The sequence below is a fragment of the Molossus molossus genome, unplaced genomic scaffold (genome assembly GCF_014108415.1).
Source record: "Molossus molossus isolate mMolMol1 unplaced genomic scaffold, mMolMol1.p scaffold_m16_p_5, whole genome shotgun sequence".
In the NCBI taxonomy this organism is placed as follows: domain Eukaryota; kingdom Metazoa; phylum Chordata; class Mammalia; order Chiroptera; family Molossidae; genus Molossus; species Molossus molossus.
In genome coordinates this window covers 8,934,577-8,948,057 of record NW_023425388.1, presented here as the reverse complement: position 1 = coordinate 8,948,057, position 13,481 = coordinate 8,934,577, and the positions used below count along the sequence as shown (strand labels likewise).

The 13,481-nt window shown below is 42.9% G+C and overlaps 1 protein-coding gene across 2 annotated transcripts; it reads right to left on the bottom strand.

Moving 5' to 3' along the window:
• Window positions 1–3,596: 3,596 nt before the first annotated feature.
• Window positions 3,597–11,248, bottom strand: HMGN1 (high mobility group nucleosome binding domain 1). Of its 2 annotated transcripts, XM_036243758.1 has the most exons (7): window positions 11,119–11,248; window positions 10,591–10,711; window positions 10,240–10,272; window positions 10,124–10,153; window positions 9,992–10,042; window positions 6,658–6,786; window positions 3,597–4,468 (listed from the first exon to the last, which is right to left on the bottom strand). In XM_036243758.1, exons 2-7 carry the CDS (start codon window positions 10,603–10,605, stop codon window positions 4,421–4,423), a joined length of 306 nt encoding a protein of 101 aa, XP_036099651.1. In that variant the 5' UTR covers window positions 10,606–10,711; window positions 11,119–11,248; the 3' UTR covers window positions 3,597–4,420. The 2 variants fall into 2 exon arrangements, with proteins under 2 accessions (XP_036099651.1, XP_036099650.1); XM_036243757.1 differs by lacking the exon at window positions 11,119–11,248 and having other exon boundaries at window positions 10,591–10,743.
• Window positions 11,249–13,481: the final 2,233 nt, after the last annotated feature.

Genomic DNA, 13,481 nt, shown 5'->3' with positions numbered 1-13,481 from the left:
ATTGATGAGGAAGTTTCCCCTAGGTTTTTTTTTTTTTTTTTAAACAAAATCTTACATATTACTCTTGTAACGTAAACCAACTTGTTATGGAGCTGCTTCCCATCCTCCAGGACTCTTCCTCACCTATTCAAAGCGTAATGTTTTGAAACTTTCAACTGTCTTGCAATTAAGTATTTTTACTGCAAGCTCATGGAACAACTGTGGATTGTGATAGGTGGATATATCTTTAGGATCTATCTGTAAAGATTAATAAAAATTACCCATATTTTAGTTTCACCATGCTAGTTTTAATGGGGAAGGTGTCTAAATCTGACAAATGATGTTCTCAAAATAAAATACTATGCAACACTTACAAATGCTATAGAGTTAACATAGTAGTATAAGAGATTACAAAATAGGATGCATAGTAACACCAATTTTGTGAATTCACATTAGCATAGAAAAGATCTGCGAAAAATGCATTTTAGTTGTCTAGTAAATTAAGGATGTTCTTAGCTTGTCTGTATTACCTCATTTTTCCAAGAGTTGCTTCTATACTTAAATTACATACATACACAGTTCTCCTCCCTGCACCTGTCCAACCCCCCGATTCCTGTCCCCACCCCCACAAACACTTTTACACACTCTGAACACTGACTGCTATTTTTACTGCAAGCTCATGGAACAACTGTGGATTGTGATAGGTGGATATATCTTTAGGATCTATCTGTAAAGATTAATAAAAATTACCCATATTTTAGTTTCACCATGCTAGTTTTCCCTTGGCCTCCATGATTATCATGAATTGCAGTATTAGGCACCAGGTTCTGTGTCTTAAGACCTCTGATTAACCCACATTGGAAAGGTCAAATTCAACCTCTGATAAGCCAAGGGAAGGCAGGGGTCTTAACTGTTTAAAAAAAATTTTTTTTTTTTATCCTCACCCGAGGACATTTTTCCATTTTTTGTACAGATAGAGTGGGAGGGAGAGAGAGAGAGAAACATCGACGCGAAGGGACACATCGAGTGGCTGCCACCCGCACGACCAACCAGGGCCGGGGACAAACTGCAACCGAGGTACGCGCCCTTAGCGGGAACCGAACCCGGGTCTCTCCGGACCGCAGGCCGACGCTCTAACCGCTAAGCCAAACTGGCCAGGGCTAAAAAATTTTTTTTTTGATCTTCATCCGAGAACATTTTTCCATTTTTTGTTCAGGTAGAGTGGGAGGGAGAGAGAGAGAGAGAGAGAAACATCGACGTGAAAGGGACACATTGAGTGGTTGCCACCTGCATGACCAACCAGGGCCAGGGACAAACTGCAACTGAGGTACGTGCCGTTAGCGGGAACCGAACCCGGGTCTCTCTGGCCCGCTGGCCAATGCTCTAACCGCTAAGCAAAACTGGCCAGGGCTTAACTGGTTTTTCTAGTTAACACATTAAAGATTTGTTTGCATCGTTACTAGAAAGAATATTTTCCTTGTCCTTTTAGGATGTCTGAATTGATGTCAAGTCAAACATTCTTTCTTATCACTGTTTTGTTCAACACTAGTTGAGTTCTGGCTGGGTAGTCAGTGGGTTAGAGCATCATCTTGATACTCCAAGGTTGTAGGTTTGATCCCTGGTTGGGGCACAACAAGAATCAACCAATGCTCAGCTGATGTGGCTCAGTGAATTCAGCATTGTCTTATGGACTGAGAGGTCCCAATTCGATTTCTAGTTGGGGCACATGCCCAGGTTTCGGGCTCAATCCCCAGTAGGGGGCATGCAGGAGGCAGCTGATAGATGTTTCTCTCTCTAAAAAAAATCAATAAAAAAAAAAATATATATATATATATAAATCAACCAATGAATGAATAATTAAGTGTAACAAATCAATGTCTCAAAAGAAAAAAAAAAGCACTAGTTGGAAGGACGAGATTTTTTTGTAAGTACTGATCCTAGACATTAGACCTCAAAGTGGGTCATTAAAAAAATACAAAAAACTACCAACAGTTTCCCTTTCAACAGTAGTTGAGGGTTCATTTTATCACAGAAGGACAATGCTCAAGCCAGTAGAATCTGGAAGTATACTTCCATTCCAGTTTCCTGTACAGAAGATAATTCCCTTTAGGCATCAATCTGTAAGAAATCAAAACACCTTGCTATACTATTTTTAAGAAAAATATGTATTAGAAGCAATGAGTTCAGAACAATTCAGAAAAATTTTCTGACAGAACGATTTATGATCATTCCTAGGGGTGAGGAAATTTGCGTAGTATAAATGAACACTGCTGGATGGGTTCAATTTCATTAGTTTATTTTTAGGCATCCCTTTTAACTGGTACAAATAGGAACTAGAGAAATTATGGTACAAAAACACATTGCGTCACCCTGGCTGGTTTGGCTCAGCAATTAGAGGGTCGGCCTGCGGTCCCAAGAGACCTGGGTTCAGTTCCCACGAAGGGCACATACCTCAGTTGCAGTTTGTCCCCCACCCCAGTTGGAGTCATGTGGGAGGCAGCCACTTGATATGTCCCTTTCACGTAGATATTTCTCTCTTCCCCTCCCACTCAACCTGAACAAAAATGGAGAAATTTCCTTGGGTGAGGATTGAAAAAACAAAACATTGCGTCAAATGTGAGAAAATGTTTACTTAATTTACATATTGGGGAACCTGGTCAGATGCCTTTCCTGTTCTCCAGGGATTGCCAAAGCCCTTTTCCATCTCAGTTCATCCCAAGTCAGTGTCCTTTTAGTTTTTTTTAAGAACTTTTTTTTTATCCTCACCCGAGGACATTTTTCCATTTTATTCAGATAGAGCAGGAAGGATAGGAAGAGAATCATCGATGTGAAAGGGACACATCAAGTGGCCGCCACCCACACGACCCAACCAGGGCCGGGGACAAACTGCAGCCAAGGTACATGCCCTTAGCGGGAACCGAACCCAGGTCTCTGTGGACCGCAGGCTGACGCTCTAACCAATGGACCAAACCGGCCAGGGCAGTCAGTATCCTTTTTGCATCTGCTTTTTCTGTAGTCTCACACTTTTTAAGCTGTCGCACCTCACCACTCCCTAAGAACTGTGCTCAAAACGGTCATTTGTGCTTAGTCTTTGCAAAGCTGATACCCTAGGAATCTTGTTTTTAAAGCATTCTTGCCTCCTACACATCAGTCCACAGGCAAAATAACGTGTGAAGTACACAAGTCCAACCTTTGTTCCAAGGTCCCCCCCCTTTACTGGTAACCTTGGCAAGGCGATTTCTCTGGCCCTGTTATTTTTGCATTTGCCAAATCAGCACAGATGTCCAACACCAACCACCACCTCCTAAAACTATTTTGATGGTAAAACACCAAGTCAAATATACAAAAAAGCAAATCTCTAAAACATAAAAATACAAACCACTGGTCTAATCCTAGCTTAGTCACTACGTATAAGCTGACTTCCTGTGAAGAGTGAATACTTACTTTGCTTCAGAGGACACTGAACTGTTTCTCCATTATTAAACCAATTTAGTCACACTAACATCTTCAAAGTACAATGTAGATATTCAAGTACTACAAAAAAATTAAATATTTCAGTTTAAATTTTAAGAAAAATTTGGAAGTATATGGAAATTAAATAAAATTTAAGCCAGAACTTAATTCATGTGCTTCAAACAATTCTTTCACAATTGAGATTTTATTGTTTGTTTTGAGGATAAGTACACAGACATTTCAATTTGTACACAATTCTTAACATACGTACCAAAAATGTAAAGTCATGTAGTTGTGATTCTTTTCTAAACTGTTATTCCAGTGACTTTCCAGCTTAAAATTTGGAGGCTAATTTTCCTCAAGAGTATCAAGTACCAATATCTTCAAATGTTGATACGCTGTTACATCAAAATCCCACTAATTCACAATTTAATATCATATATACTACATAATCAAATTTTCAATCTTTCACAGCACATTAACAAGGTTACTAGGAAAACTGGACTACCACGCCAAAGATGTTACAGAGTGCACGGACTTCTGACAGGGAGAGCCAAGATCAAGGAGTGGTTTCTTTAGGAAACAATTATACCAAAAACATGGGAATAGAAGTAATTTAAAATGTTCAAGACATATTAAATGCACAACTGACTCCAAACTGCCATTTAGTATGCTTTGTATTACAGGATATAAAAACCTCCCCCATCTATGGAATGTTAAGCTGACACCCAAGACAATCAAAGCCTCCCATATTCAATATCCCACTATTTTCTGGTTGTACCAAAAAATAAACAACCAGCAAATGATTTCACCTCTTAAAAAAAAGCATTTACACTTAAAAAAATGGGATGAGGTGGAATTCCCTCCTTCTTAAAAATGTTTCTAGAGCTACTAAAAAACTTGCATTTACAAAATAGTTGATAAAAATATTCCTCTGGATTGTACAAGAAGGGAGACAGGGACCACTGATAAGACATGGTATATGATATTAATCAGACTTGGCTTCTTTCTCTCCTGCTTCATCTGAGGCTGGACTCTGCAAAAAAAATAAATAATGATTAAACATTTGATTTCTGTATCATTGCTATAATCTTTGAGATCTTTAGCATTTCACACAATATAGTTTTACTTGCATATATAACTATTAGGTCTTTAAAATACAGTCAATCCTCACCCTGGCCAGTGTGGCTCAGTTGGTTGGAGTGTCATCCTGTGCACCCAGCAGGGGCTTGCATGGGAGGCAACCAATTGATGTTTCTCTCTTTCTCTCTCTCTTGAAAACTTATCCTCATCACTTGTAATTTACCTACTCATTAAATTTGTAACCCCCAAATCAATACTAATGGTGCTTCTAGTTGCATGTAGACACAACACTAAAAATGTGAGCTGTCCAACAGGCGCATTCCCAGCTGAGGTTGTGCTGCCTTCTTGTTTCAGCTCTAATACTGTAAACAAGCATCTTTTCATGCTGTTTAGTGCCACACATTTCACTTTTTTTTTTTGGATGACGTTGTCTAGACAAGTATAGCGTTGTCTTGCAGTATTGCCAAGTGAAAGAATGGTGTGATGTGTCTTATAGAGAAAATACAAACATGGGGGAGGGGGGTTTTGCTTCATTTAGGCATGAGTCACAGTGCTGTTTCTGTTGGCCCTGAGTTCAATGCTAACGTACTGACAACATACTAAACGGGAACACACATAAAATAAGGTTGTGCTGATCAGTTGATGGAAGTGATGTGATCAGTGTTGCAGGAGTCTACCGTGTTTCCCCTATTTGCAACTGTTCAGCATTCACAGCAACCTTATAAAATACCACCACCACGAGTAAAAAAAATCAACTAGTTTGATAACACGTAGTAGGTCAAATTCTTCCCTCATAACTAGATTAGTAATGTCTTTTTATAGCACTTTAATATTTGCTAAAAGTAAATTGTGATCGCAGATTTTGTAAGTGGATGATCACATTAAAATCAGATCTATAAATAGAAAAGTTTAAAAATAAGAACCTAAATTATTTATCTTTTCCAGTTTAGTCAATAAAAAAAAAGGCTTGGCTTATAAAGTTATTTATCAAAACCTTGTAGCCTACTTTTTCTTTTAAGCTTCTTTTCCTGTCCTGGCCAAGAGGCTCAGTTGCTTGGAGCATTGTCCCATATACCAAAAAGGTTTTGGGTTGGATTCCTGGTCAGGGCACATACTTAGGTTGTGGGTTCCATGCCCAGACAGGGTGCATATGGGAGGCAACCAATCCATGTTTCTCTTCAGTCACCCTCTCTACTAAAATCAATGAAAACAGCTTAAAAGAATAAAGATTAAGAACATGAACTTAATATCATATATACTATGTATTTGCTTATCTTAGTTACTACTTTCTATTTTCTTGACCTAAGTTATTACTTAGTCCTAGACAAGTGGCTCCCTTTAAGAAAAACAAACCACCTTCATTCATTACAAGTGAAAGTAGTAAAAATATGCCAAATGAAGGGAATGAATTTTTAAAAAGTTAAAGCAATATCCAGAATATAAAAACAACAGCTCTACAGATGGCAATTTGAAAGAGAGACTAGAATATTTGTTTGAACAGTCCTGAGGTCATGTAAAAGAAAAACGAGTGCCATACCAGTTAGTAAATTAAACATTTTAAACACAGCCCGGCCAGTATGGTTTGGTAGTTGAGGATCGACCCATGCACCAAGAAGATGCTGGTTCGATTCCCAGTCAGAGCACATGGCCAGGTGCCAAATCCCCAGTGAGGGGCATGCAGGAGGTGGCCAATCAATGTTCTCTCTCATTGATGTTTCTATCTCTCTCTCCCTCTCCCTTCCTCTCTCTGGAATCAATAAAGAAAAAAAAAATAAAATAATCAGTCTATTCACTTGAGGTCACTGTACAAAACTTTCAGTATCTTACAAATGAAGACTATTGCCCTGGCTGGTTTGGCTCAGCAAGCAGAGTGTTGGCCCTCGGCCTGAAGGGTTGCAGGTTTGCTCCCTGGTCCCAGTGGGGGTCACGCAGAAGGCAACCAATCAATATGTCTCTCACATTGATGTTTCTTTCTCTCTCTCCCCTCTCCTTTCCACTCTATCTAAAAATAAATGGAAAAATATCCTCAGGTGAGGATTAACATGAAAAATAAGAAGATGGTTTTATTGGCTACATGAAAGTATACAACACAATTTATTATCCACTGTCAAGAGACAAAAACCAACACACAAGCAGTCTAACCTCCTCGTTTTTAGTTTCTCCATTTTCCGCGGGTAGATCTTCTTTAGGTTCCTGGTCAGCCACTTCGGCCTGCTTTCCCTTTGCTCCCCTTTTCCCTTTCGTTTGCACTTTCTTGTCTGCAGATTTATCCTATGACAGACAGTATCCACAATACTTGCAAGGTTAATGCTCTGTCCCACATAAGCCTGAGTTACATGACACGTTTACAGGAGCCACCTTAAGGTCCACCCCCAGTAATCAGGACAACCAAGTCTGCTAAGGAGAACTGTAATAGGACTTGCCTAGCAAGCCTCTTGTGATTAAACCTAAAGCCTAAGCTACACAACTTTCCCCAACACCTTCTCCATTACCCACTATTTTCTGAATTTCCACAGAGCAAAACAAATGAGGTGAAGAGCAGTTGGAGGAATCTCTTCCTCGGTAACTCTCAAACTTCCCTTAATCATGAATAATCAAATAGTCAAATGTCCACTGTCCTGCCCTGGCCGGTTCGGCTCAGCAGTTGGAGCACTGGCCTGCAGACCAGAGTCCCGGGTTCAGTTCCTGCTAGAAGCATGTACCAAAAAAAAAAAAAAAAACGCCACTGTCCTGACAAGATGTTTATCCTCACAGTAAGCCCATTCACCTAAAAAAAAAGCACCATGTTGGTGTGGCCAGGTTGACTATCATATAATGAGCAGCTAAAATGATTAATTTTGAGTTTATCATTTAGGTGTTTGAAGAATCTGAAAGCACACACATTAATTAGTGTAACGATAAAATAGGTTCAAAATTTAAGCCATTTTTAAAGCAATATAGAACATTATTGGCTCAGCAGTTAAGAGTGTTAGCCTTCGGATCAAAGAGGCACTGGCTCGATTCTGGTCAAGGGCACATACCTTAGTTGCAGTTCATCCCTGGTTTTGGTCAGGGTCCTGAGGGAGGCAACCAGTCAATTTGTCTCTCTCATCGATGTTTCTCTCTCTCCCTCCCTCCCTCCCCCCCTCCCACTCTATCTGAAGATAAATAGAAAAATGTCCTCAGGTGAGGATTCAAAAAAGGTCAATGCCAAGAGGAGGGAAAACAATCAATGCAATGTATTCTCTACTAGTTGTGGTATTCCATACATAGAGAGACAGCATGATGACTACTATTAATTCCATATTTTTAGGATAAATACTAAATAATGCAAACAAACATTTGGGATAACACCTCTACACACGTTGTTACCACGAAGCATCACAATCACATCCGTACTTTAAAAAAAACTATTTGTGCCCTGGTCAGTTTTTCTCAGTGGTTAGAGCGTTAGCCCTTGGACCAAAGTCTCAGGTTTGATTCTGGTTAAGGGCACATACCTTGGGTGCAGTTACGTCACTGGCAGGGTCGTGCAAGAGGCAACCAGATGATGTGTCTCTCTCACATTGGTATGTGTGTGTGTGTGTGTCTGTCTCTCTCTCTCTCTCTCCCTCCCTCCCTCCCTCCCTCCCTCCCTCCCATTCTATCTGAAGATAATGGAAAAATATCCTCAGGTGAGGAAGAATAAATTAATAAAATAAAGACAATCCTTATAAAATAACTATTTGTTTGCAATTTGATTTCTTTACATTTCTCATTAGTTTCACAACCATCACGGTAACATAAAAATGTAAAACCTTAAAAGTGAAAATACAATATGCATTAATATCGTGGATTGAAATAATACCACTTTTAACTATTAATAACCGGGAAGGTAGAGGAACCAAATAAATCAACATGTTTTTCTAATGTATGCTTCCATTTTTGAAATGCATCTAAGGAAATTATCTCAGGAGCACACACTGGGATATACATGTTTTAAAAAAAGCATGTCTAACTTGTAGTATGGTAATCAATACATCAAAAGCTTTACCTTCTGCTTAAGGCTTTAAATGAATCCATTATGAAAACAAATGGATCAATTATAAAAACAAAGATGTATTATATAAACTAAAGGGAAAACAAAGCCACTGCTTCCGTTTTTCCTTTGGGAAAACTGAACTGACAGGTTTGCTCCTTAAGGAACACTGACATGAAGACTCACCGGCTGACCTCTGAGAGAAAGAAAAATGTTTATTACATTTGATGTCCCAAACTGGATTTAAAATTTGAACTGTTTTCGTTAAAATACTTTAAGGCAGATCAAAATATAGAGAGATAAAAAAGGAAAAAAAGAATAATTTAAGAGGGAAACAGGTATAGTATTTCAGCCAATTGGTTTATTAAAAAGGCGAAGAATAAAAGATGGGTAATAATAGTACACTGCTCCTCCCAACATTCTTCAACAAGGTGCGCTATTTTTTAATTCAGCCCTCAAAATCTGGTGTGAGAAATTCTAAGTTAATGTACTATGTTTGTACCTTCCTTGAATCCTTGGGGAAAAAAAAATCACAAGACTTTCTATCGATGAAAAGTTAAGATTTTTACACTCGGTTCTTCTGTACATGTTTAAACAAAGAAATCGGGGTGGAGGGGGACATTTGGGCAGAGCTATGTGCTTTTATGAAGGAATTTTCTGGGGGACGAGATTGCAAATACAAACTCTCAATTTCTGAGTGAACAGAAATTAATCACACGAGTTTCCCTCGAAGAACACAGAGGGCTTAGCAGAGTGGTTTCACTGCTATATCCAACAAAGTTAAGATATTCTACCCTTTCTGACTTAAGTTCTCAAATGCACACATCCCCACGAACTTCATTCCAAAGACCTGCAATATGAACAATGCAATGAACTCCCTTACACATAACAACAAGTAAAACACTTTAAGAATAGTTATATTCTCAGAGACCACAACTCTTGATCTACCCGCGTTAAGATGCGATCCCCTACTTTGGCTTATGAACTTTACAAGCAAAAATTTACACATTTCCTTTCTCCTGGCCTCAGTCCCAACTTGGCTGTTATCATCAAAAGAAACACAAGCATGCAACCAGGGACAAACACTGACCATGTATGTATGGTCATATACGCGCACACACAAAGAATGGGTTTCCTTTGTAAGCTCAGGCTAAGATTTAACATTTTGGTCGTCTTCAGTTTCCTAAATCCTGCAGCAGCACTAATGAGACACATTATATCCCCGTAAGCCAGCCCAATTATGTCCATATTTTACCCAGATCAGGGGAAAAAAATGTATTCAAGTTGTTAATATATAAAACTTAACAAAACAGGGTAAAATCTGGACATCGCAGGAGACTAACACCTAACCATGAACTATTTTGAGGCATTCCAAGCCAAGACCTTAGCAACAGCGATTGATTAAGGGGAAGGCACGCGCCGAGCAGCTCTGCAGCCTTTGGAAGACACCAGGGCCATTACGGTAAGTTTGAAACCTACCTTTCCCGCCGCCTTTTTTGGCTTCGTTTCCACTTTTGCAGGAGCAGGTTTCTGAAAGGCAAAGGGAGCACTGAGTTTCTTCCGTGGGCACGATCCCACGAGAAACAAACGGGTGCAGGGCGCTTTACTTACGGCTGACAACCTCGCCGACCTCCTCTTGGGCTGCAGGAGGGAAAGGGAAAATGAGCGAGGCATGAGGCATGCGGCCCGGCCGCCCCCTCCCCCCAGGCGAGCAGCAGGGCGCTTACCTCCTCCTTGGCCGCCCCCTCGGCGGAGCTGACCTGCGGACGGAAGCACACCGGCGCGTGGAGCAGCCCCGAACAAAGTGCCCGAGGCCCCGCGCGCCGCCCGCCCGAACAATGCCCAGTTGACGTCAGGGGCTTCCCGCCGCCGCGTTCGAATCCCCCACCCGGATCTCCGGGCCACCGCACGTCCCCCAGCGCCGCTCCCGGGCCGCAGTGCGCCCGCCCCCGCCCGCCGCAGGTCCCCGGGCGCCTCCGAGGCCGGCAGCGCCGTGCAGGCGCCAGGCCTGGGCCTCGCGGGGCGCCGCAGCGGGCCTGGCGGCGAGGGGGCGTGTGCGGGCCGCGGCCCCCGCTTACCTTCCTCTTGGGCATCGTGGCAGCGGGGCGGGCGCGTGCTGAGTGCCTGGGGGCCGCGGCGCGCCTTGTGGCTTCGCGAACCTGGGCTGCCTGGCCGCTGCCGCTTCTCCCGCCGCCCAAGCTGCTCGGACCCGCGATGGGGGCAGTGGGAGAACCGGATGAAACCGGATTGGGAGCCCGCCTCCTCCTCCCCCCGCGTCCCCCGGCCGCTCGCTCCCCCTCCTCGCCAACTGGGCCGGCCCCCGCCCCTTCCCATTGGCTGCGGGGCCCACTCCGCCGCGGTCCAAGCCCTGAATAGGTGAGGCAGGCCGTCACTCGACCACTGCGCCCCGCCCCCGCTCTCGGCGCCCCCACTCCCGCCTGCCATCTCGCGGGGCCCCAGACCCAGGCGAGTGGGGCGGCGCCTCAGAGGCCGGTCTCGCCTCACGGTAGTTTGAAGCCGAGCCGCAAAGTGCGGTCTGCCCGCCTATTGGTGGATGCCCGCCACGTGATCCGTGGGTGCCGCCCACCCACAACTCTCCTGGATACCTGAGCGCTCGCCAGCTCACTGCATACCACAAGCCTGGAGTCCCTCCCTCCGAGGCGAATTGCGAGGGAACGTTTCAAGTTCGGCTCTGCACTGGAGGGGAGAGACAATGGGTTGGGTAGGAGCCCGTTTCTCCCACTTCAGTCGGCAAGAAAGGAGAGCGGGGCTTGCTAGCTTCGCAGGCCTGCGGGAAGCGGGCCGCAGTGCGCAGGCGCTGGAAGGGAGGTCGTGGGAAGGAAAGCGGGAGCGGGCAACTCTCGTGCGGTGCCAGTGCGCAGGTGCGGGGCTTTGCGACGTCTCGGGACTCGCGGCTGGCCCGCGGCGGTGTTGCCTGGCTCCTTCTGGTTAGGTTTGGACCATCCATTCCTTCCGGAGCCAGGGTTGCAGGGTCCCCGAGACACGTCCACTGGCAACCCCCCCCCCCCAAACCTCCCCGGCCCGCCTCTCCCTCTTGGAGCTGAAGTGAAGCTGAAAGCACGCCCACCCAGCTCCTGTCCCATTTTCACCAGTTGCTCACATAAGCACCTTTTTAAAGCAGAAAGGCTTTAAACTGGGGTTCTGAGCTGTGAACCCTGGAATCAGACCGCACGTTACTCTTTCTTTAATGAAGAGATAATTGCGTTTATCTTTTTTCCTTTTTTTTTTTAGATGAAGGGAGAGGGGGAGAAAGAAACATGGATGAGAAAGAACATAGATGGGCTGCCTCCTGCTTGTCCCCCCACTGGGGATCAAGCCCACAACCTGGGCATGTGCCCTAACTGGGGAATGGAACTGGAGACCTTGTGGTGCAAGGGTCGTAGGTCAGCCACTGAGCCATACTGGCCAGGCAGAAATAATTACATTCAAAAGAAGGAATTGAGTTGAGTGATTATAGAAAACTTTTTAATCAGAAAAATTGTCAGCTGGAATTCTTGGAGAGGAAGAAAAAGGCTACTTTTGAATCCAAAAGATTGGAAATAGACCACATGTCGATCACTTGAGAGGTCTGGATAAAATGTGTGGCACCTTCACATGATGGAATACTGAGCTACTGAGAGAAAAAAATATGAGGCATCTTTGTTGCTGAGGAAGTGAATTTTGAAAACCATTAGTCAGGCTATGTAACTCCTGATCAATAACTCTAGTGTCTTCCCTTCTCCATCAAGAAAGCCTGAAGGAAAAACTTTTGTAACAACAATAAATTAATAAAATAAATAATAAAAAGTATTCTGTGCCAGTAAAAAAAAGAAAGAAAGCCTGAAATCCTTAGAGCCTTAGAGTGACCTGGCTCACATCACCCACATCAGTGATTTTCACCACTGCGCACTGTTTCACCCTCTGAACCTGAAATAGGCCCCGCACTCCTTGCTTCCGGTCCTTGTCACTGTTCCCTCAGATCACTGCAGCTCTCTTCCTCAGTCTCCTTCCTGTCTTTGCACAAACTTCACCCTCTGAATGAGGCCTTTCCCGACTTTTCCTTTTAAAAGGGCAACTTCTTATCTCCAGTCTCAGCCTTCTTTTCTCCATAGCACCTATTGAATATATAGTTATATCAAATATGAAGTTATACACTCATTGCATATCTCAGGAAAAATACACAAGAAAGTGGTGCCGGTGGTTGCTTTCGGAGAGAACAATTGGGGGCAGCAGGGTAATATTAAAATTGATCCTTCTCTATCCTATCTGCATTTAAAAGAAAATAACATCAGAGAGGGACTGGCACAAATATGCTGCTCGATATCAGTAGTCATTAGGGAAATATAAATATAGCAGAAGAGTTTAGTGAGGTACCACTACACACCTATTAGAATGACTGTAAAAGACTGACATTAGGATGTGGAGGAACTGGATTCAAACCCTGTTGGTTGGAATGTAAAAGGCTAAACCACTTTGGAAAATAGGTCGGCAGTTTCTTGGTTTTTATTTAATTTTATTTTTTAGGGGAACTACATCTTCAAAAATGTCAGTGTAATAAAAGATAAAATCTACAGAAATGTTCCAGATAAGGAAGCAAAAGAGACATGTCAATTAAATGCAATACCTGACCCTGGACTGGATCTTGTACTGGAGGGGGAAAATGCTACAAAGGACATTATCCAGTCAGCTGACCAAACTGGAACACAAATGGCAGCTGGAGAAAAGTATTGTATCAATGTTTACTGAGGTTGTCGAATGTACTGTGATTATCTAAGAGACTATTCATAGTCATGTACTGAAAGAGAGAGAGAGGGAATGTGATATAGTAAATGGGGTAAAATGTTCAAGTAGGTGAATCGAAGAAGTAAGAGTATTTAGTGTTCTTGACAGCATTGTTATTTTTTGCAACTTCTCTATATGTTTGAAATTATTATTTTTATCCTTACCTGAGGACACTTTTCCATTTTTT